The following is a 25,053-nucleotide window of genomic DNA, read 5'->3' on the forward strand; positions in this document are numbered from 1 at the left end:
TCGATTTATATTGTGTGTAATAACGTTGATGTACTCACTTGACCCCCCCCCCCCCCCATGTAATGAATAAATTAAAAAAAAACTCTCCCTATCCCGAATTGTGTGTGTCGAGCCTACCTTGCGATTTTTTTTAATCTCGTCTTTCAACATAACCTTCAGGCGCCACACATATTTTTCATGTACATATCTCTTTCATGATTGACTGTACTAAGTAAATGTATTTTGTGCATCGTTTGGTTTCTTGTGTGTACTACGCAAGATTGACACAGACAAGTTACGTTACATTTTTCTCTACAGCACTAACTAAACTTTATTTTCACAGCGCAGTTATTTTTACACTAGCTTAATCATGTCAGCAAAATTGCGCGTAGATATTGTGACGGGGCGTCAAATAGACGAAAAAGGGATAGTATTTATCTACAGGGATTTTTGGCAGAGATGGCCAAGATGGCTGAACACGCGCAGCGTTTTTCGGCGATCGTCGTCTTCCTTAATGCAAGGAGGCGGCCCGTAACAATATCATCAAATGATTGCAACGAACGCGAAGAGCACGCGCAACGCAAGGGAAACTAACCGCCGTGTGCGAGTGGCTGGCTACGGTAAAGGAGGCGTGACGTGTAAACCAAAATACAACAGCGAAAAAGAAAAACTTCCACACACAGGGGGTTGCAAACCTTATATACCAAGCATCGAAGCGCAAAAAAAAAAAATTGTGTGTGGCTTAGCTCGGCTATGCCAGGATATACGTAGCGTTAGCAAAGGTTCAGCTGAAGGTCCGAGTCGCACTGGCGCTTTCGCTGAGTTTCACAGTATATTCAGTCGATCGGTGAGCCTTGACGTGATCGACGGCGTTTTGTTGTTGCTGCAGGGGTGGTCGGGAACGTCGCTCAGCCTCTTGGCGACGCCGCTTTGCTAGACGTTCGTCCCTTTGCTCCAGTGTCTCCGCAGCACGTTTAGCCTTCTTCTGTTCATTCCTCCTACGCTCAACCGCTAATTTCCAGGCAACTACTTCGGGATCCGATGAGTCAAGCTTCTCCGTTCTTCTGCGCTGTTGAGCAGCATTTGCGCTCTCCTTCTCCATGGCTATACCACACTGGCAAACGCCAGTCAGAAGCGCAGCGGCTCCAGCGCAGTGTCAGACGGCGACTGCACAGCGAGCGCGCCGGCGCCAGCGCGTCTACCACGGCTACGACGTCACTCCTCTGGAATGCGCAGACCGGCGGCGGAGAGTCGCGGCGGCGGCGGCGGAGTGCGCGAGAGGTGCCGGCTGCGGCGGCTCCGGTGCGCAAGCTGTGTGACATCACTGATCCTTGCGCATGCGCAGCACGGCTCTTGATGTGCCGCGCGAAACGGGCTTGGCTAGGCCAGTGTAGCTAACGCTACAAAAAAAAAAAAAATAGTGCGTATTTCAAACATACACACGGCATATTAAATGTGATTGAATTAGGCAACTTTGGGCATGTTCCCGACGCCATACATTTACGTCTTCGACCTTCGACGAGCTAACGGCTATTGGTTATAAAGATGTGCAGATGCGATACCGATAAAAAAATCCTCATGAAGGCAAAGCACACGGAAGTGCGCCGCGAGTAACACTATGAACGCAAGCGTAGCTGAGTCGGAGCTCGTGTGATTCAATATGGCGGCGCCAGCGGGGTTGTCTCCACCCTGAACGGCGGCGCTGGCATCGAGGCACACTAGGATTTTCTGTTGCACCTTGCCTCCAAGCGGCCGCCGGCAGAAGCTGAAATTTGACATAACACCCACCCGCGTGCGTGCCGCGGCCAAGGTAGGCCACAGCCGTCGCAGTGTTTCCGGGGGTGTCGGTCCCTTGCAGCGTTTGTTTAACCCCTTTCGGCAATCTTCGCACGTTGTCCGTCTGAAACATTATCCCCGTCGGCGCTCCACGCAGGTGGTGCGCCTTACATGAGCCTTCCCGCGGTCGTCGCTTGGTATTAACGCGTTCGTCGCGGCGGAAGGAAATGCCCAGACGTTGTTGTTATAACAGCATCGTCGCTCGTGACACGCCATCGCACTCGCTTCCCAGAGACGAGAACGTGCGTAAGCTTTGGATACCTGCCTGTCGGCCATCATGCCCAGCCTGGAGACCTCTAAAAATGACTTCATTTCTGCGGACCACTTTGTCGACGATGATTATGGGACCAGCCCGGCTGCGCTGAAAAGCCTCGGCATGCCGCTCAAAAGGCAACGCCTAAAACCTGACGCTGTGCCATCATTCTTCTCACGAAAACGCAAGGCACAAATGATCAGCTGCACGTTTGAAAAGAGGAGGTGAATAGATGTTGGTACTGTTTTCGTTCACTTGCAGCCTTCTTGAGCAGTGTGAGGGCGAGGCTGGGGCGAGATGCCCGAGGCGGGGCACGAAGGCAGTAATGTCTTTAAAAATGTTGGCAAAACATAGTGAAATAATAACAGGCTAGCGCGCGCGAGCGCGACTCACGAGATCAGTCCTACATGGCAGTGGGGCAGACACACACGCTGCTCTGCATCTCCACAGGCTAAAAGCGGGAAAAACTGGGGAGAACGCCAGACAGGTGCTGCCATCTGTCGGGCAGCTGGCGAAGTGGACGTGAGAGTCTCGGGTACTGATACCTCAAAGCAGTTGCTCACGCCGACGGCATATTCAGTCATCCACGCAGTGCTGAAGTACCCCGCAGCTGCCTTGCCTGCGTGCGCTCTTGAAAAAGCAAGTTTACAGAGGAAATGGCAAAAAATATCACATCATCCCCCTCCTACGGACATCCATGGTGGGATGTGAAAGTACCGCGGGGGGTGCGCATTGAGTTTCCGTTTCGTTTCACTTGGCAACACAACCCAATGAAAGTTATAGTGAGAGAGCCGATAGCAAGCGGACTCCGAAGTTCGGGGTCCGCTTGCCGACACTGACGTTTACGTTCGGCTTCCCGAGCCTTCTTCTGCTCCGCGGCGGTGGCACTGCCGCTGCAACTAGCGCCGACGTTGTTCATGGCGTTTCGCACATCGTTGCACAGAGAGAGAATGACGGAAGCACAGCGAACGCGCGCTTTATACTGCGCCGCGACACTTGCGCCGCCTACAGGCGTACCCTTAGAGAGAGAGTGAGAGAGAGTTATATGCAATGATTTGCTGCGCCGCACCTGTGGCGGAAAGGGGGAGAGGGGAGGAGGAGAGCGCACACCTGCGTAGGAGGGGACAATGAGGGAGAGTTGCGCATGCGCAATATGGGTGTGTACGCCGCAGAACGGACACTGCCCCGAGCATAAGATGCTCTCGCATCTGATAATTCTTGCACAAGTGTCTGGCGAGAGCGAAATCTTCGCGCTACGGTTCGCGAAAACCTGACCGGCACTTCCACGGCCGCCTGCTCTTCGTCGCTTGACCCGGAAGTCTCGTAACCGTAAGCGGTAATATGCCTTGCCAAGTTGGAATAGTCCTCGTCTTCAGACGTGTACTCATCGCTGCTAGAGGCACCAGAACTCGAATCCATGATCGCGATGGTGGCGTCGGCGCGCTTCGAATGACCGCAGCCGGCCGGCTGGCTATCCGACGAGGGTGTCGTGACGTCACGCTTTCCAACTCCCGCGGGTCGGCGGCGAGGCGCGCTCTCACAAAAACGCCAAAAATAAAGCCATCGAGACTTTCTAGGGGAGCCACCGTCGACTTGCTTTCGCAAGCAAAACGTAAAGACAAAAACAAGCGCTTTAGGAGAGGAGACGGCGGAGGAAAGAGTAGATGGCGGTACGTTTACTATGTAGGTAAAGCCCCTATATATAAAAAGTAGCGCCATTCATAGATCTTGCCGCCACCGCGCTCACCCCGCCGTTTCCTCCTCGCCGCCTCCTGTCGCCCCGGCCTCCTCCGCTTGTCTATTGGCCAATCCGTGTCACGTATAAGCAGGCGTTGTGCTTTTGTATATATATTTTTTTCATTGCAGCGCGCTCCGGCCGCCATTCTCGGGGCTGTGCAACGAAAGTGCTGTACGCACAAACGGATCAAACGTGTTAGGGACAAGAACTTTGTTGCGATGGCATGCTGCTGCGCCTTAAGTTGCCGCAACCGACAAGGCGAGGGCAAAATGCTTTTTTTGTTTACCATCCGGCGAGCGCAAATGCTTGCTGCACACTTGGTATTTGCGCCGTCTCGCATCGTCGCGTTGCTACTTCCAAAACGGCATTATTAAGGCCAGTTACTGACTGACGAAGCAAAATCGCGCGTCAAAAACTGCTCCGCAGGACGCGATCGAAGTTTTCCGCGGATTTCCTCTGGTAGCGCGTTATCTGTCGTCTGCCACGGCAGGCCCGACGTAGGCGGCGCCACTGTCGATATCGCGCTCCGATCGCGCTGGCCGCGCCTAGCGCGACAGTGGAACGAGGGAGGAGGGAAGTGGTTGGCGCTAAAACCCCTCAATATAAAAAGTAGCGGACACTCACCTCCTCCGCCTTCCCTCCTCCTCATTTCTCCTCTCTTTCGCGCTCCTTTTTCGACCGTTGCGCCGCCTACACCGCTTGAAACACGTGCACTTGTTTATCTTTCGCCACTGATCAGATTCGACGATCGCCGACTGTGTTCGCCGCTATCGTTGTGCTCCTCGCTAGTCGGTAGACGCTTCTTGGGCGAAAATGGCGATGGAGAGTGATCGTAAACAAACGCCGCCAGCGCCCGGTGGCGTATTTCTATTTGCGCCCACGTACAGCGCTCGACCGCTGGCGCCACGCTGCGCCGCGTGCGCGTACCATGTTTCTAGCCGCCGCCGTTGGAACGGAGGAGGCGTTGACGGAGAACACGTTGGGCTGGTGGTGACTAGCCTGCTGTTAGGGGATCGGTGGTATTCCTAAATAAACGCATCACTGTTTTGACGATCCAAATATAATCTCACTATCATGGAGGGAGGAGTCTACCTGACTGGAGCAGTATTTTTTTATTTGGGGTGTTGCGGAGCGCAGCGTAGCAACACCCCAACGACCGCCGCTTCGCCTCGGCGCCCGGCACCACTGCTTCCGCCGTGGCACCGGGATTCAACTGACCGCGCTGGCAGAGAGGAAAAAGAAAAAGAAAAAGCGTGACATTAAAAAAAAAAAAAAAAACTCTAGCCAAAGCGGGAATCGAACCCCCGTACGCCATAGTCCTGGAGCGAGCGCCTTAACCACTCAACCACACAAACACGCTTTCAGAACTTGCATTCATGCAAACCATATGATTGCGTTCGAGCGCCCTCGGCGAAAGCAACCACCTAGAAACGCGGTACGCGCGAGCGGCGCAGGGTGGCGCCAGCGGTGGAGCGCTGTAGGTGGGCGCAAATAGAAATACGCCGCCCGGTGGCGCGACGGTCCACGTGATGCCATTAGGCCAGTACCGACGCAGCGTCGGCCTCGGACAGGCTGGCGAGGACAACGTTTATAGATACTTTAAACGTTGCGCGAGGAGGCGGCGGCATTCTTCAAAGCGTGACGCTACTTTTTATATATGGGGGTTTTATATACAGAGACATTATTCAGGCTGGGCGCACGCCGCCACCGCCGCCAACGACTGCGGCTGCGCAGGGTGACTTTAAACATGGCTCTGAGGCGGAAAAAAAAATATTAAGAAATGAAAGCGCGCGCTATCCCCGTCCAATCGGAGCTACAGGAGACCGAGAAGTGGCGTTGATCAAAGGATGGCGGTACTTTTCTTATTTAGGACTTTAGTTGACGCCAAATGTGCGCGCCACGTGGCGATCAAGTCGAGAAACGAATGTGTCCTTTCAGCTATCAAAATATGAAGTCACCGGATGGTGTGCTTTTGGCGTTGTCGCCGCTTCTAGCGGTATGGGCGCGTTTTTCCAAGTCTTGCATCGCCGAAGTTACTGGTCGCAGTTTTACTAGCGGCAATAAAGGCGATTGTAGAGCGTAGTCTGAGCAGAGCATCAGCGGCATATTATAGTGTCACGTAGTAGTGACGGTGAAGGAAACAGTCGTAAAACTGTGTATGACGAAACTGATTCTTTATTGGGCGAACCTGCACCCACAAAAGCATGCTACACTCGAAGCACGACGATAGCGGCAAACACAGTCGGCGATCGTGGAAATCTATTCAGCGGTGAAACGCGTCGGCTTTTATTCATGAGTCATCGAAGGTTCCAGAGTAATCCCTGGTGCCCGCGTGTCTCCCAGAAAGTACTAGACAATCCGCAACTTGCGGGAAAACGCGCGCCATCTACAGCGCATCACCGAAAGCTGCAGCACTTTGGGTGCGAGGCTATCTGTTTGGAAAACTCAGAACTGTCGAGAGTAGCAACGCCATTGACTTTGTGGATGGGCTTTCCTCGTGCTTGCGAAGACGTAAAACTTGTGTCTCTGCGAAGTGTATTTTCGTGCCCTGCGCTAGCGAGGATCATATGCTTACAGTATGATTGAAGAAGACCCGATACCATTCGCATTTTCAGTGAACGGATGGACAACAGACCTGTCGCAGTGTACGATAAGTAGCGATTGTGTTTGGCGGTATTTACACTCAGTTACACACAGTGTGCGTCAAGCGCATCGTGGCTGAACTCTCAAAGAAGAAGGGTATGTGATGAACGCTATGCTGAACGTCAGTACCGCTGACGCAAAGCTCGGCCTTGTGCGGGCGGCGTGCAAACCGTCTATGAGAGCAGGTGTGTACACTGTGTCGCCATGATACCTCCGAGCCTCGGGCAACATCGCTGGAGCGCATTGCGAATGTGTTGCAGGGTAAGAAACTTTTTACTCAGCTGTTTTTTGAAAATGCAATATAGACGCGCTGAACCGTTGGGACTTTGCCGAATAGCTATCATTTTATAGACTGGAGAAGTTAGAGAAACTGTTGCAAGTCAGCGCTATGTGCGTGTCGCTCTCTCGGGTCCATTTTTTTTTTTTTTGCGCTGTTTTTTTTTCAGGCTATCATTTGCAAAGCTCCGAAAATCAGCTAGCTGTGACGCAAAGCAGAACCTTTTGTGCCGCATTATTTGTTACTTTCCAAACTTTCTGGGGAGTAGCTTGCCCCAGCAACGCTTCATTCCTCCGTCGCGACTGCTGAAGCGGTTATCGCTGTTTAGGGAACTAACTACGGTTTCGGGAAGGCGTTGACCTGTCCCGGTGATCCAGTGACCGTTACAATGGTCCTGAAATGCTTGAGAGAACCGAACATATGATGCGCGCCGGCGAGTATCTTGCTTTTAGCACCTACGTGCATGTGAATGCAGCTTCTCTCTGATTCGCTGTAATATTTCACAGCGCGGCAGCAGCGTAGAAGGTTCACGCTCGCACTTTGGGCACTTGCACTATCATCGGTTATTTCCGTGATTGTAAGCCGCGTACATGACATGATCGATGGTCGGGCGATAAATAATAAACAATGCAGGACGCTGCTCGGTTGTCGAAACGTTCGGTGATTTCGCGGTTAAATGGCGATTATATGCTGCGCGATCGACAGTCGCGCAAGGTCAATAAATAAAAAAAAAAACGGGAGGAGCATATCATTCTCGGGCGCCCCGAATTTTTGAGTTATGCACTATTTTTGAGTATATATGTTAAAGCGCACTGGAAGAAAACGGCGGGATGGTAGATCGCGCTTCACAGTATTTTTAGGTAAAAAATACTGGTCGCTTTTTCAGGTTGAGTGAGACCTGCCAGCACGTTGCCGGCCTCTTATTCACCGTTGCCGACAAGGGGGCTTTGCCAAATGAAAACAAGCCGTCGTGCACGGACTTGCCATGCAAGTGGATTGTTCCTTCAGAAGGTTTGTATTATTCTGTACTTTTTTGCCAAATAATTCCTTTAGTTAAGCTTCAAGCTGTAGGTCATGATTTTTGAAACGTCGAAAATCACTACATACTTGCATGCTCAGCCTGCTACTGGTGCATGCATAATGCTAAGCCGTTATGGAAAGTAGAATATGATTGTGGGGCCTGCTTTTTCTCTGCTGATTATGGCCAAAAGTGCATTGAAAAATTCTTTAATATGCTCAATTCTTTCATTTCAGCAAAGAAACCAGCACCCAAGCTTCCCTTGCAGGAAATTCCTTTTCATAGGAACGTCATTAACAAGTCACCATGCCTCAAACAGCAACGCCACTACAACCCGAACCAAAAGGTGACTTGTTATGAAGATATTGTCAAGCTGAAGGCAAGGCTTGTAACTGCGTGTCCAACACTGCATGCAGTGCGGTACATGTGCCCAACTGAAAGTGATCTAGCCACGAAAGCAGCAGCAGCATAAGTACCTTTGTAAATTGCTGACGAGGACGACTTATGGAGCAGTCATGCCTCAGAAGTTGTGGATCTCCACTACGAATCTTTGAAGGCAGTGTCAAGTGCTGAAAGACAACTTATATGCACCCGCACACTCGGACAAGCCACCAATAAGAATTGGTTTATTGAAAGAACAGGCCGCTTGACAGCATCATTATTTAAGAGGGTATGTCGGGTTACAAAACCACAGGGTTTGCTGAGGACCATGCTTTACCCAAACGACAAAGCAATATCAGAAGCAATGGCATATGGGCGGACGCATGAAGACTGTGCAGTGAAATGTTATGTGCTACTGATGAAAGCCAGAGGCTACAACGTCGAAGTAAAAAACACAGGATTGCATGTGCACGAAGAATATGTATTTTTGGCGGCCTCACCCGACAGAATTGTAAAGATTGATCAAGAAGAGGGCTTGCTTGAAGTTAAATGCCCATTTTCCAAGATCCAAAATCAAAAATATGGCTGACTAATGGAATATCACACGAGGAATAAGGATTATAAACAGGGATAAGGTGCCTCAGAAAGGCTGGCCAACGTTTCGATAGGAGGACCTATCTTCGTCAAAGGTGGCCTCGTCATCCTCGGCGGGTTAGTTTTAAAGGGTTAGTGGAGTGACGTCACGTCGATGTCCGCTGTGGCTGTCTGTAAAGGGAGAGACTGAAAAGAAAATGAGCGCCCGCGCTTGACTGGCTAGGCGCGGTTTCTGAGACGAGGGGACAAGAGCGGGAGAGCGAGAAAGTGGCAAAAAAAATTATAAAAAATTATAAAAAAAAGAAAAAAAAGAAAGAAAAAAAAACCGTCAGAGGGGGTTGGGGGAGCGAGAGGCGAGTGAGCGTTCGGAGGAGTCGTGGTCGGCGTGCGTTTGGGGTCCCTGAAGAGCCGGTCAGTGTGCAGGTCACAATACGAGTTGAAAGCATGACTTGAGTAGCTTGCAAACAAATATGCAGCTTTAAAAAAGGAGGATAAAGAAAACATAGAGGTAATGAATGAAACCGTAACTAGGTTAATCTCAGAAGCAGCAATTGAAGTGGGAGGTAGGGCACCAAGGCGACCAGTAGGTAAGCTCTCCCAAGAAACAAACGACCTAATAAAGAAGCGACAGAAGATGAAAATGTCCAACTCAAGAGATCAGATAGAATTCGCTGAACTGTCAAAACTAATCAACAAGAAAAAAGTAAGGGATATTCGAAATTATAACGTGGGAAAGATTGAGGAAGCCATAAAATATGGACGCAGCATTAAATCAGTAAGAAGAAAACTTGGCATAGGACAAGGCAAGGTGTATGCACTGAAAGATAAGCATGGTAATATCATCAGCAATTTCGATGACAGTAAAAGCAGCGGAAGAATTCTATACTGACCTGTACAGTGCCCAAAACAGCCAAGCTACTTTCATTCAAAATAGTGATGAACCGGATACAGAGGCTCCTTCTATAACTAGCGCTGAAGTTAGAAGTGCCTTGAAAGACATGACCAGGGGAAAAGCTGCTGGAGAAGATGGAATAACAGTAGATTTAATCAAAGATGGAGGAGATATCATGCTTGAAAAGCTAGCGGCCCTTTGTACGCAATGCCTCACAACTTCATGTGTACCAGAGAGCTGGAAGAATGCCAATATTATATTAATCCATAAGAAGGGAGACGCTAAAGAACTGAAGAATTATAGACCCATTAGCTTGCTTTCAGTATTGTATAAAATATTCACCAAGATAATTTCCAATAGAATCAGGGCAACACTTAACTTCAGCCAACCAAGAGAACAGGCTGTATTCAGGAAGGGATATTCTACGATGGATCATATCCATGTCATAAATCAGGTAATCGAGAAATCTGCGGAGTACAATCAACCTCTCTACATGGCTTTCATAGATTATGAAAAGGCATTTGATTCAGTAGAGATACCAGCAGTCATAGAGGCATTGCGTAATCAAGGAGTACAGGAGGCATACGTGAATATCTTAGCAAAGATCTACAAGGATTCCACAGCTACCTTGGTTCTTCACAAGAAAAGTAGAAAGTTACCTATCAAGAAAGGGGTCAGGCAAGGAGACACAATCTCTCCAATGATATTCACTGCATGCTTAGAAGAAGTATTCAAGCTCTTAGACTGGGAAGGCTTAGGAGTGAGGATCAACGGTGAATGTCTCAGCAACCTTCGGTTTGCAGATGACATTGTCCTATTCAGCAACAATGGAGACGAATTACAACAAATGATTGAGGACCTTAATCGAGAAAGTGTAAGAATAAGGTTGAAGATGAATATGCAGAAGACAAAGATAATGTTCAATAGCCTGGCAAGGGAACAAGAATTCAGGATCGCCAGTCAGCCTTTAGAGTCTCTAAAGGAGTACGTTTATCTAGGTCAATTACCAACAGAGGACCCTGATCATGAGAAAGAAATTTACAGAAGAATAAAATTGGGTTGGAGTGCATACGGCAGGCATTGCCAAATCCTGACTGGGAGCTTACCACTGTCGTTGAAAAGAAAAGTGTACAATCATTGCATTCTACCGGTGCTAACATACGGGGCAGAAACTTATAGGTTAACAAAGAAGCTCGAGAACAAGTTAAGGACCGCACAAAGAGCGATGGAATGAAAAATCTCACGACTAACGTTAAGAGACAGGAAGAGAGCGGTATGGATCAGAGAACAAACGGGGATAGCCGATATTCTACTTGACATTAAGCGGAAGAAATGGAGCTGGGCAGGCCATGTGATGCGTAGGATGGATAACCGGTGGACCATTAAGGTTACAGAATGGATACCAAGAGAAGGGAAGCGCAGTCGAGGTCGGCAGAAAACCAGATGGGATGATGAAGTTAGGAAATTTGCAGCCGCAAGTTGGAATACGCTAGCACAAGACAGGGGTAATTGGAGATCGCAGGGAGAGGCCTTCGTCCTGCAGTGGACATAAAATATAGGCTGATGATGATGATGATGAAACTGCGACCGCTGTAAAGCAGATTGAAATCTGGTGTACTGGGTGGTTACAGAGTCCTAAGCAGACAATGATCTTGCTAATGATGCAGCTTTATGAAGTAGAACACTCAAAAATAAAAATACAAGCATACTGGTCATTGTCATGAACAAGCTGTGATAACACTTCTCTTTTCCATGGATCTAAGGTTAGGTCGACTGCTTTTCACTTCCAAGCAGCGACTGCAGAGTTCTCATTCTTGAAATGTTTGAATCCAGCAAAAAGGATTTTTTCCTGCTATAATATATCTTATTGTATCTATTTGTCCTGTGTTTCTTTGGCGCATAATAGTGGCATTTAAAGATGTGCTTAGTGCTCATGTGTTTTTGTGATGCTGCGTTGTATACTACTGCTTGTGTGCCTTTATGGCACACCAATTATAAAAATATAGGATCTCACAAGCCATTTGAATGTGGCAGCTGATGTGTTCTCTGTATAAAATGTCACAGGACAGCACACGTGACAATATTCATTTGTCTGATACGTGTGCCTTCTCTGAATAGACTGAAATTGAAACAACTTGCATTTTACAATGTTTTCATGAATTTATTTCCTTACAAAGCAGTAAAATATCAACACACTAATACAGTAAAATCTCGTTACAAGAGACACTTGGTTATAAGAGACATTTGAAAATGGTTTGGCTGGTTTTCTTATATTCGCCATGTTAACATCACATACAGGAGACATGATTACAAGAGACATTCTGTTACTAAGGATAACTTTTTAGGTCCCTAGAGTAAGCTCTTCACTATTTAGAAGAGACACAACCCAGACACCGTTCTTCCATCCATCCTAGGATGGAAGATCCTGTGGAAAACTGCCCTGAAGATAAAGCTTGGGCCTGCATCCAAGAGCCTGCAGATGTGGACCTCGTGTGCTCCGAAGAGCATACAGATCATGCAATCCTTGCGCAAGTAAACGGTACATGTGCCCTAGAATATGAACCAGAATGGGGGGGGGGGGGGGGAGAGGACGACAAGGACCATGCAGGGCAGAAAGTGTCGGCAGTTGAGGCTGACGAACATTTAAAAGCACTTCAAAGGTATTATGAGCAACAGGAAAGCTTGCAAAGTGAAGTGCTTTACCTCCAGAAGTTGGGAAGGAAGCTAATACAATCTGCAGTCACTAAAAACAAACTACTATGAATTACTTCTTTAAGCCATCCTGAGCAATTTCCTGTAGATGTGTTCAAACACACTTTGATGCTGATGTATACTAAAGTGGTCTAGTCCGACTACTCGGGCGTTTTTAGAATTTTTGGTTACGAGACCGAACAGCTGTTTTTGCACTGAAATTGTCATCAGTGCTTAAATAGCCGCTTCACCTTTTATGAGCGGATTCCTGTAATTGCTGAGGAAGCAACACACTTGAAACACATGATCGGCAATATCAATCATGGAAATTGGGAATGGCCGGTCGAGTATACGAAAACTTTTCACGTGTGCAATAGCCCGTTCAACATGAACTCTTGCACAGGCAATGCGCCGCGTTTCTTGGACTGCAGCTGGTGGCATCTGTTTTTGATGGCGCTGACGGAATGGAGGTCGGTATACAGTCACTCCAGTTTGGAAGTAGGGGAAGGTGAAACCCTTATCCACCATGACTGCGTCTCCTACCAACTCGTCGAGTAGTCCACTGCTTCACAGGATCGTCGTGTCGAACACTGACCCACCCCAAAGGCGGGAAACAAATGCTATGTACCCATCAGGGGTGCACTCCAAAAGCACCTTGTATGTATTGTAATGTTTGTATGGCAAAATGTTTGCCTTTGGGGACTCAGCAACGATGATAGTTGAATTATCACTTCAGTTGCATCGAGGACCAGTCTTGTGTCAGCACAGTCTCGAAATGACTTCGGCAGGTACGGTTGTAAGGCTTCCCGAGGAGGCAGTGTTGTCAATTTTTTAGCTCTCGTTGCAGCAGATTCACCCATGTGGTGAAGATGCGGCTAACCTGGCTTTCACATATTAGGAAGTTGCGTGCTAGCTCGACACCACATATTCCTCTTCTCAGCCTAAGCAAGGTCATAAAAAACTCATGTTCTATTTCGCTATCTTTTCGATGCCCACGAGGGCCATTTTCGCCTTTCTGGTTCGAACTCCAGTATGTCATTTCACTAGCGAGAGGTTTTAGGTGGTCAAGTAAGCTTTTGAAAACTTCAATGTTTGGCAGTCCGATGTAATACATGCATTTACTTGGATCACGCAGTATTTCTACTGTGAGAAATCTTGGCACTGTCAAGCTTGTTTTCAAGCCTTAGGTTTCTGTTCTGAAGCCAGATAGCTAGTTTCTGAAGTTCACCGAGAGTGCGCTCCATGCGTCTCACATTGCAACAACTGTACTGTTGACAACTGCATTGTGGCAGGGTCATCTGCAATGGCCTGGTATCTGGAAATGATGCCAAAAGAAAAACTGTCACTTTCTCAGGCAGCAGACTTGCCGTGATAGAACTTATTGGTGGCCTGGTGGCAACCACTGTTTCCATAGCTGTACTGCATATGGCACAGGAAGCTTTAGAGCGTGCTCACAGTTACTACAATAGAATAACTTTATGGCTGCCAGGTTCATTTCTTAACCAATGAATACGTTGTTGAGAAGCATTACAAGAATATAAACATTGTGCCTTGCTGGGTTCAGTGCCTGATAATGCACTGCATCATTTCTTGGAAAATGTGCAGTTATGTGCTCTGTAAAATAATAAAATAGATTTTGGATATAAGGGAGTAATTATGCACCTAAGCACTGAACCAATGCAATAGATTGCATTAAATGCATATCGTGTGAAAACATTCAGTGTAAATGAGAGATGCAACAAACAAACTGCTTTAGGGAAGCGTCAGAGCTCGCATGTGCCTATGAGCTTACGATCTACAGAAACCTGCTGCAGTACATCTTTGTGGGGTACCACGTCGTCATCTGATAAACACGCAGTCATGTCAGCATCATCTAAAAGAAAAAATGACTGTCATCACAACAGCATTGCATGGGAAGCAACCCAACTAAGCACTGGTTTTAAATGACGCAATGTAAAAAGAATATCTAACCAATCTCGTTGCAAAACTCCTTCCCAAGTGCTTGGTGAGAACTGTGTAGACAGACATTTTCATTCATGCCAGCACCTGCAGGATGAAGTTAAGGAATACAAAACATTTCCATAGGTTGTTAGGTCACTGCAGGCAAAACTTGGGCTTTTTTTTGCTATGTGCACTTAGTAACTATAATGCTAACGCTGAGTATACCCTGACAGCCTTTTGCTACTGCGGTTTAATATATACCTTTACTGGCCTTCCCTTGGTTCCCCGAAGGGGCTGTAGGTTGCTCTGTGGCAGGAAGCTGATCTGCTAGGTTCTTGCTACATTGCTGCTTTTTAGAAGCAGCGCCAGTAATGAAGTTTCATGCTGCTTAGAAAAAAGCTGGTAAAGCATGTACAGACTGTTAAATAGGCAGAAACGAGAAATCACAATGTCAGGTGCCTCCAAGGATCACTATTTACATATCCTAAAAATTATGCGCACTGTCATCACTGCAGTGAACACAGCTGTGTACACTCAGGGCGCACCACCTAGCAGCGGTGCAGACCACACACAGCATCCCCATCACAAGCCACATGGTACTTACATGCTCCCGTCGAAAAGCCTACGCCTGCGTTGCTTAGCACTAGTTAGCGTGATAAGTGGTATTCATCTGCCACGGTGGTCATGGCACTCGGCCGCAATCCGAAAGACAAGGGTTTAATCACCACCTCAACGGGCGCGTTTCAATGAAGGTGAAACACAACGCGCGTCCGCGAGTTTGATAAGAGTGCACGTCAAAAAACGCATTAGTCCAGAACTCCCCACTACAGATTTCTCATACTCCATAAGTTGCTCCAGGACGTTGAAAGCGAAAAGGAAAAAGTGGAAACTTGCATGGTCGCTTCTCGCACCCAACGCAGCGCCTCAAGCTACCATGATTGGCGTGAAATGTCCGCAAAGCATACAGCAAAACAATAATATCGAGATTTACGCTTTTTTACTGGTCCTGAGCAGTTTTTTTTTGCTATTCTTGGGTTACTGCTCCATTCTAAACGTATTGTTGCAGCGTTCCGCGCGGCTTCTGAAACTTCGCCGCGCTCAGTCGTGCGTATGTGACTGCTATATTACATCAATGCCTATTTCACCCTACAAAAAAGAAACAAGTACATACAAACTGCAACCTTGTATTCACCTTGTTTTTTCAGCCAACGGCTGTGCCGATCCGCACCAGCCTGGCCCGGAGTTCTCGTGTAGCAGAACACATTTGGCACGTAGTCGGGATGATTCCTGAAAGTTTAATTAATTAAATTATGGGGTTTTACGTGCCAAAACCACGATCTGATTATGAGGCACGCCGTAATGGGGGACTCCGGAAATTTGGACCACCTGGGGTTCTTTACCGTGCACCTAAATCTAAGTACACAGGTGTTTTCGCATTTCGCCCCCATCGAAATGCGGCCGCCGTGGCCGGGATTCCATCCCGCGACCTCGTGCTCAGCAGCCCAACACCATAGCCACTGAGCAACCACGGCGGTTATTCCTGAAAGTTGACGGCTGCCCTACAATTTTCGAAAATATTATCAAAACCCGCGAAGCTGTCATACTTGCATGAACCAGCGCAAAAGGACACGGCTAAGAAAGACGACACGGACGGATGACCCGGATACGGCGCATCCGTCCGGGTGGTCAGGCCAAATCGTTTTTCACCTAGTCGATTGTTTGCGCTGGCTCATCAAAGCATAGAAAAATACCTAGCTCAACCGCATGCATTGCAGAAAAACTTGTCTCAAGTGTATCAAGTTTGTTTCGCACTTACCTGTAATGAAATGCGCGCTACAGATGCGTGAATGTTCGTTCGGCTGCCACAATGAAACCGTCTTCATTCTTCCTCTTTACCGCAGCAATCCAAGCATTTCGCTTCTCGGGATAGAGTTTCGCTGACGGAAATCTAAAAAACTTTACCGCCGCTTTGCCATAGAAGTAATTAGTGCAGCCATACGCGACGCAGTGTCGAAACGTACAGCCCTGAAACACCGAGATTGCCGGATCAACGTAATCTGGCGGGAAATCATCTGTCAGCTTTCCAACCAAGGTGAGGGTGCTGCTGTCCCGCTTTTGTCGCGCATGCGCAGCAGGTTTCCCGCAAGTTGTCTATTCGCGTCGCTCATACAATCAGATTACGCAAGCGTCGGTGACAACACACAACGGATAGAAGCATCGATAACGTTCGAGAAACTTCCGATACATGCAGGCACGTCCTGCGCCTAGCGATAACGTTTAACATTTGTTAGGCGGTGAAAAGCAGCCACCGTTGAAAGATATACAAGTACACGTGTCAATAGCTTTGATGGTGCTCGCGAGCGCTAAGCTAATCTGAATAAAAATGAACATACTTTGTACCGTGGATGCTAGTCTGATACTAGCATCGCGACCATCACTTGAATAATATTGCAGTTGTTTTAAGGAGAGTTACAGCATAAAACGAAAGTGTGCTGATGTGTCTGAGGGTCAGCGGTGCGTTGTGAATATTTTTATGACACTGCTGCCACCAGTCATTGAAATAAGTGGCGCAGTGTAGGGTAAACAAATAAAAGTTTTCATTGTAGCTGTAGATATTAGCCTGATCGAAGGACTCACATAACGTATAGCACGACGGCTGAAGCATACCGTTACAAAGGCGTAAGCATGCCGTGAATTGCAGTTCATGAGTATAGAAAAGATAAGAAAACAAGCGCAATTGAGCAGAGCAATATAGCAGATTGTGTCTCTTAGTGATATTGTGAATGAACACAAATGTGAGGCAACTGTTCACAGCTTCTCATTTAGTATAATATTACCAATTGTAGCTTCAGTAAAAACGTGTAGACGTACAAAATTGAATTATTTAACAGCCGCGACCATGACACTGGCACTTACAGTAGTAAATCTTTAGTGTCTCGTGAACTTCAGCAGGCGATGAGCGGTCGCAGCACGAGTGCACAAATCGCGCCACGCGCTGTCTGGTCAACAGGCTATGTTGACCAATCGCTTGGTCGAAAACAAAGTTAGTCAACAAATATAAAGTCCACTTTGCCTCGCCGCACATGGGTGGTGCAGTGACACGCAGCCACGCAACTCTGGTAACAACTGTCTTTGCGTGCATGACTTGAGCATAGAGAAAGGAATTCAACAAGAGCGGACACTCCCATAGAGCCCAGCGGCCGAATTGACGGCACCGCGCCAAGCAGTCGGCATCAATCACTTCCGTTTTCGGTATAGGGCGCGCGCATTTTGAACGCTAGATATAGCTCGCCGGCTGAGCTTTGTTCTTTTTTTGGTTTTTTTTTTTTTGCTCGACCGCGCACGGTCTTCCTGGGGAATCGGTTTATTTGGTAAATATGATTGCGAAGGATCTTGTCAAGTCCCATCGAATCTGTGCCACGTGCAATTTCACAAAGTAGACGCAAGACTCCTTGTGAAATGAGAAAATATTTATTTTGCTCTATAGAAAAGCTTTTTGTGCACTTTTTTTACTTCTTGTGCGTTCATCCAACGTTGTGACCCCAGGTAAGCAGTAGTTCCCGTACGAAGCTCCATCGGACGGCATGAGCTGAAAAAAAGTAAATTACAAGCATGTTACATTTACAAGCATGTAACAGCATGTTAAAATCATGTGTCATTTGGTATCTAGGTATAGGAATACTGCGTGTAAAGACGAAACGTTCGAAAGCGGTGAATGGGCGGCATTACAAACAAAAGCAACTGGCTTTTACATACATGGCGTACAAAATACCCGAAAATATGAAAACAACTCATTTCCAAGCATTCCCCTATTTCCGGGCATTATTTCCTGCACTTTAGCAGCATAAATACACGGGCGACTTCGCGTTTCCAAAACTTGGCCTCGGGCGACGCGACGGTACGCTACATATATAAACAGAGACGGACGCAACAGAGGCTCCCAGATGGACCATGCTAGACGTTCGCAGAATGCCTTCTACTCGCACTCAAGACAAATGCGTGGGTGCAAAGCCTGTTTTCAGTCCTTTAGAAGACGGAATTTTCAAATTGCAAGTGTCTGATATCTTCCTCCGCGTTATCTTTCGCGCGTTCGGCCGGCGCCAGCAACACACTCTCGTGTTATCACTCTTGGCATTCGCCCATCGCGTTTTCGACAGGCGTGAGTACCGAAAGAAGGTATATGTACAAAAGAAAGCGTCACAAACTTGTCCCTCTAATGGCATATTCGGGTGGTCGTGTTAGAGCGCTCTGGTAGCGCAACAAAGGTCATGCAAAACAGTTACTAAGCGTTACCGTTTGCATAAACTGGTTCCTCTGATGATAACGAAGAAAGATCATCACTTCCATACCCGGTTATTGTCGAAATACAGGTTTGAAGTTATTTTTCACCACCTTTGTAGCACGGCAAGAACGCTCTGAAACGACCACTCGAAGATGCCATAAGATTCATTACATGCCAAACTAACTTTGTCACCATGGCCCCGCTGCTTATCGCTAACTGTGTCACAGTGCGCTGCGCGGCCAGTGTGCCTCAACAGAAACCAAATAAGTTACAATAATCCGCTAGGAAGCGCCCGAAACATGTGCCAGCACGATTCAATAACTCAAATTAACTGCGCCAGGACGGCCGAGCTGTTTTTCGATAACTGCGTCTCGGTCCCGTGCCGTAGGCCTAATTTCGTCGTAGACTGTGAAACAAAATTTCTCACCTTGCAGTAGTCCAATAGTGCATTGGTGTCTTGTCCCAGTGCAGCAGGAACGCAATAATACGCCGGGAGCCCAAGAAACCCGGATACATTAAAAAAAAAATAAAAAAAAACAAAAAAAAAAAGGAGACGGACGGGTCGCCGCTGGCGAGCGCTCAAAAGCGCGCGCAGCCGCCCTCACTCGCTTCGGGGGATTGTCTGGCGGTTGACGCATGCATCTGGCGCGTCATTTGCCTGTCGCTAGGTAAGGCAAGAAAAATAAGTCGCAAAGTTTAGGTTCGTTTATACGCAAAACGTTATAGTTTTTCCGGCAGAGAATTTAAAAAATAAATCAATGTCTGTTAACTTAATCTCACTTTCTTTTATTCGATGCTTGCGGCAGCTAACGTTCGGTGTCAATACTATAGCGTGACGTATGGTGACGTGTTTCTGGTTGGAAGTTTTTGCCGAGTTCTTGTTGAATTTCTTTCTCTATGACTTGAGTCACAAAACAGCTGGCTCGCCGGGACACAAGTATCTGGAGAGTCGACACTGCTGTTTATCTTTGTGCAGCGCACCTTTCGCGAATGTTGTCGCCGATATTATAACGAAGAAGCGTTGTCTAATCAGATTGCGTGCGCGAAGCCAGTGATGGTGCGAATTCTGGAACTTACATGAGCACCAGCGACTACGCTAGAAGCCGCGATGAGTCATGCATATATAGTCAACGCGTTTGAACTGTGGGCCAGATTTTGATGGCAGTGACTTTGCTCGCAACTATCGTTTTTCCATAAGAATGACTCGTTCTTCCGGGCGTAAGTTCGCCCAATAAAACCTAAATTTGTCATGAACAGTTTTTCTGCTGTCTGGTTCTTCACATTCTTTAAAACGTGACAATACATTGTCATTACATTGTGATGTGCTGAGTCATTCACAGACTTCTGGTGCAGCCGACACATGCCTCATGCTGTGGCGAATATTTGGCGCGGTATTTTTTTGTCCTCAGGCAGCCAGCTCAGCTGTATTGTAATACAAATTTTCTTTCCTTACTTCTTTTTCCCGTATTTGTAAATTAAAGTGCGTAGGTGCATCTGATTCCAGATTAAGTCAGGAAGAGGTGAACGGAAAACACATGGGCACAAAGCCACAGACACAAATCACATGTCTACAGAGTGCATGAGTCGCATAATAACATCGTGCAAATGAATGTCATCATTGCGCTTGATTACTGGGATGTGGGCCATCGCTTACCAGATATCAACTAACCCACCGAATTCGAACGCGGGCACATATTTTGATAATGGATGCCACGCCAACAAACAACTAAAACGAATAATGTTTACTAAGATCGACATTTCTCTTATAACCACAACGAAGCCCAACTGACTGATGCAAGGGAACACAAGAAAAAATAGCGTAATTTGTCTAAATCGCGGTAATCACATTGCAAGAGCTGTTTATAATTGTTTGTATCTATGTGGTTATTTAAAAACAAAAAAATACAAGATGCGGTGGGTATACAAGACGCCGTACGTCTTGTCATGGCGGCATTCGTGGTTCATCCAATGATTTCCCCCCTTATCCCCTAGGAATTGTATCTCACCTTCTCGGGCATCTTCATTTCGTCGCACACCTTGCGTACTTTATCGGCATTTGGTGGGTCGGTCACAATATGCGTTGCTTCTCCATCGGCCATTTGGTAGAGCAGCTCTCCTGCGAACAAAGTTCGTTTGTTCGTTACTAATACTGTATACCGCCAGTACTCACCTTTTCAAATCATCGTTTCTGCCGCGCGCTTCTAATGACTGGAATTGTCTGACAACGCCATCTCTGCATCTATATTCAGCAGAAAACCGATTGATAACTAGTTGTTTGAAATTATACGCTTCTACGTAAGACAAGTTCACTGTTTACGCTAAGCTACCTGAGTGACGATTGTTTTTTAGTGTTTCTCCCATGCTCAAGTGTTCTTTTCTCGAGGTTGTCCGAATTAATTAGTAGTAGACTTTTTTTATGGCGCAAGGGCAACTGTGGCCAAAGAGGGTTGTCTGAATTGGTTGATTTCTCACTTATGTTTCTTTAATCAAGCGATGCCGAGAAAATACCCTGGCTTTCGATGTAACACTGCAGTGCCTACCGATAACGTAAGTACAACTGAGCAAATGGCAAAAATGTTTCAGTTGCTAAAATACAATAAAAAACAGAACACAGAGCTTGCCCAAGGACAAATGGACCTGAGGTCTGATGTCAGTGTTATTAATTCTAGCCAAGACGCCATTCAGTCTAAAGTAATGAAAATTTTCGAACGCCTCCATTTGCTCGAGGGTAAGGCAACACTGCTCGAAAATGTTAGGACTGATTTGACCAATGTCAGGAGTGTTACCGAGCACTTGAAATCACAGCTTGATATAGTTGAGCCTCGGTTGAACAACTACGAAAACCACTCAAGGTGATCTTTTACGGCATTCCAAATAGCGGCGAATCCTGGCAACAAACCAAGTAAAATACTTTTGCTGCGATTTGTTCCGCAGGGATCTTGCTGTGCAGTGTCAGATTGTTTTAGCTGAGCACTTGCTGTCCGCTCCGCTCAGACCGGCATATGCTAGCAAATCCCATACAACCGCTTAGCGGGAACGCTAGTGCGCTTGCGCACAACGCTCATACCGTCGGCGGAAGGAAGACCACATCCCTCGCTCCGCTACAAAGCCGACTCAGCGGAGCGGGACAGCGTGTCTACTTGGCCTCTTCGGCGTTTTGCAATCGAGTTGATAGCGCGTCGCTCGCGTCTCGGCAAGACGCGCTTATCAAATGCGAAATCTACGCAGTTCCCTGCAGTATCTCAGAGCGTCAAATCTGAGCGAAGCGGAGCGTAAGCAGCACTCTGCTAAAACAGTCTATTGAACGCGGTCACCGTTAGACTGTTCATGCCACCTAGTCATCACGAAGTTCCGGTACTGTGGAACTTCGCGGTTCAAACTGAAGCCACTTAACATTTTTGTGTTTGAGAATTCTTCCAACACGAAGCAGCAAATATGAAAAAAAAGGACTTCTTGACGTAGCCAAAGCACATCCACAGCCTTGCTCATTTCATTTAAAATACGCGCTCTTTATTAATTGCTTCATGTACATAGTTATTAATTTTTCAACACATTATTTGGTCCAAAGACCTTCCAGATGGTGTTATATAGATACAAAAAGATCGTCTTCGTTGTTTCATACAACAATATCAGCTGCTATAATTTTACACACAATTCTTTACAAATTCAACAAAAACTAACGCTGAACGCGAAAACCAGTATCAACCGTTACATGAGCAAAAAAAGTATTATACAATCAAAGTACCATGTCTCCTGTAAGACAGTGAAAAGTTTCAAGTACGCAAATCAAACATCAATGGATGCAGCAACCACGCGTTAGAATGCACTCGCATAATCAACTGTAAACACGTCAGCTGGTAGCGAATTGCACTCAGTGATTGTGTGTGCAAAATAGGATTTCGTAAATTTATTTGCTTGCGCAGAGTAAGGCGGAAAATTGTGATCGTGGCGATCTCTGGACGAGCGTGTTGAAACAGATTTGATCTACGCGTGCGCATAGAGTTTCACGGAGTCAGTGCATAGTGAGTAAAGGAACCTTATCTTGCAATCTTGCTTGTGTCTCTAGTTTAGGGATACATTTATCAAGCATACGTTTAGACGGTGAATAGTTAGATCTGTATTTATTGAAGATAAAGCGGATCGAGCGTCTAAATCATTTTAAGCCTCTGCTTGTAATTTTGTGTGAAAGGGTCCCACATTGCGGCCAAATTCTCAAGTTTTGGCAGGATAAGAGTCATATTCGTATACGCTAGAAAGTTTAAATCGCTAGGTGCGGTTTTTAACTTGTGCTTCTAGATACCAAACTTTTGTCAAACAGACACATATAAGTTATCGATCTGCTTCGACCATATTAGCTTGTTCGTAATTGTCCCTCCCAAATATTTATATACGCTTACTTTCTTTGCCACTGCGCCATACATCTTGCAGGAATAGAGAAATTGTTTTTATTGGTGAAACGAAGAAAATTATTTTATGCTGATATAACGACGTGCAACAGGAGACACACCTTTAACAAATTGCAGCAGTTCCAGCATGAATTCACGTTATTGCCTTAACCAAAACTTGTTTGTACCCTGAAATTTACGAGCACGGAATTTTTAACAATGCTTCGCGTTTATAAATTCATCGCTGTGACCGTACTAGAGCTCGGAACACCTATAATTCTTAGAAAAAGGAAACTGTACCTTCCACAGCGCAATGGAAATGAGAGTAGCGGTGGCGTCGTGAACTAAAGTATGCGACCAAGAGATGGCGCTGGTAAAATCAAAACTGATATGATCATCATTACGTAGTGAGCAATATGACTGCTGCGGTAGCGCTGGCGGGGCTGGTAGCGCTGCTCGCTGGCTGGTTTTATTGCGATAGCAATTATATGGACACTTCAACCGGATTTCTGCCGTCGGCGTCGCCGTCGCCGTCGCCGTCGCCGTGAGGTTCCGTATAGATAAAATCTTCGCCGCGCGCCGTATGCCCCAGCGGAAGCGTGCGGGGACGCGCGCTATCACGGAGAGCGAACGCACTCAATCTCCCACGCGCAAGCAAGGAAGCGGAAAGCCAGCGCCGGAGGGAAGCAGGGGGGGGGGGGGGGGGGGCACTTCTCTGCCAAGAACCGCGCTCGTCGCTCGTCCGCACAGTCTCTTATCTCTCCCACGCGCAAGCAAGGTAGCGGTAAGCCAGCGCCGGAGGGAGTGAGGGTGGGGGGGGGGGGGGGGCGCACTTCTACGCTGCCAACAACCGCGTTCGTCGCTCGCTCGCACCGTCTCTTATCTCCACACGGCTCTGACCTTTATGCACTCAGTTTCCGTTGAAGCGATAGACCGCACGTACGTTCGCCGCTGCGGCGTATCCGCTTGCTGCCAGAGTTTTGACGGTCGTTGTCTGCAGTCATTCAGTGTGATCTATTCATGTTTGTTTGTGCGCGCTCACACCACGCTTAATCATTCAGTTAGTAATAGTCGGGCCACATTTTCCAACGCACGCTACACATGCAATGCTGCCCGGATCGGCAGTGCAGCGCTACAGATGTGTCCCTTCGCACGCGCTGCCACGGGAAGCGCTTCTCATCAACACCACCGTTTCACACGCGCCTTCTCGTGGTCATCGAGTCTCTCGTCATGTCGGTCTACTTACGCCGCAGCACACCTCCTTACTTAATCAGCTCATGTTTGCTACAATTCATATTGCTACCAAAGCCGCTCACCTTACTTCGTATGACATTGCTGTGTTGCTATCGCATTCATTGCTTCGCCCTTAGGGCGAAACTGTGACATTTTTTTGGCCTACTTGAAGAAAAAACAGCGCAAGAGAGACGAGGACGAAAAGAAGACAGGTACAACAGACAGGCGACTGTCTGTTGTACCTCTCTTGCGCTGTTTTTTCTTCATGTATGTTACACCAACTCGCCCGCATCAAGCTTCTGCTGGTTTGTGGCGTTTTGTTACCGCTGTCGGGGCGGTTTTTTGAGTTTACGGTACTCTAAAACATGACTACAGGTATCTTTATTATGTCGCCAAGTGACCTAGAGGCAATTAGAGTAAGCTTACATTGTATATTGTCAATGCCGAATGAAGCAGTGCCCACATGCCCACAAATTTCGTACAGATCAGGTGCACTTAACCCATTAGCGCCCACTCTACCTGGTACAGTAAACTTAGTTTTGCATCTCTACCTCTTGAAGAGCTGAATATTTTCTTTCGGCTATTTCCGTTTCTTGTACCCGCAGGGTGCGCGCACACACCCTAGCAATGGGTAGAATGTAATGTTTCATCCATATGTAATAATTTCGCGCCAATTCCAGCAATACTGCGGAGTAACGACAAATTGGGGGGAGGGGGGTACTCGCTTTACATTTAATTCTGCTCGCCTGCCTTATATACTTGCGTTGCGCTTTTTACGGTGTTTACGACACAAGGTAAGAGTGTTACAAGCAAGCGGTCAAATCTGCGGCTTTACTTCAAGGAACGGAGCACGCATTCAAAGTTTATTGTATTGGATATAACACACTGGGGCGGTGGGTGAGGGGGCGTT

General features: G+C 47.2%; 1 protein-coding gene across 2 annotated transcripts in view; it reads right to left on the minus strand.

Moving 5' to 3' along the window:
• Window positions 1-25,053, minus strand: part of LOC119461826 (uncharacterized) — a 370,449-nt gene that overhangs the window by 271,317 nt on the left and 74,079 nt on the right. For both annotated transcript variants that reach the window (XM_037723200.2, XM_049672281.1), the window contains exon 5: window positions 20,532-20,641. In XM_037723200.2, the coding sequence (XP_037579128.2) occupies window positions 20,532-20,641 (110 nt within the window). The remainder of the gene's footprint in view (window positions 1-20,531; window positions 20,642-25,053) is intronic.

The sequence above is a fragment of the Dermacentor silvarum genome, chromosome 8 (assembly GCF_013339745.2).
Source record: "Dermacentor silvarum isolate Dsil-2018 chromosome 8, BIME_Dsil_1.4, whole genome shotgun sequence".
Lineage (NCBI taxonomy): Eukaryota > Metazoa > Arthropoda > Arachnida > Ixodida > Ixodidae > Dermacentor > Dermacentor silvarum.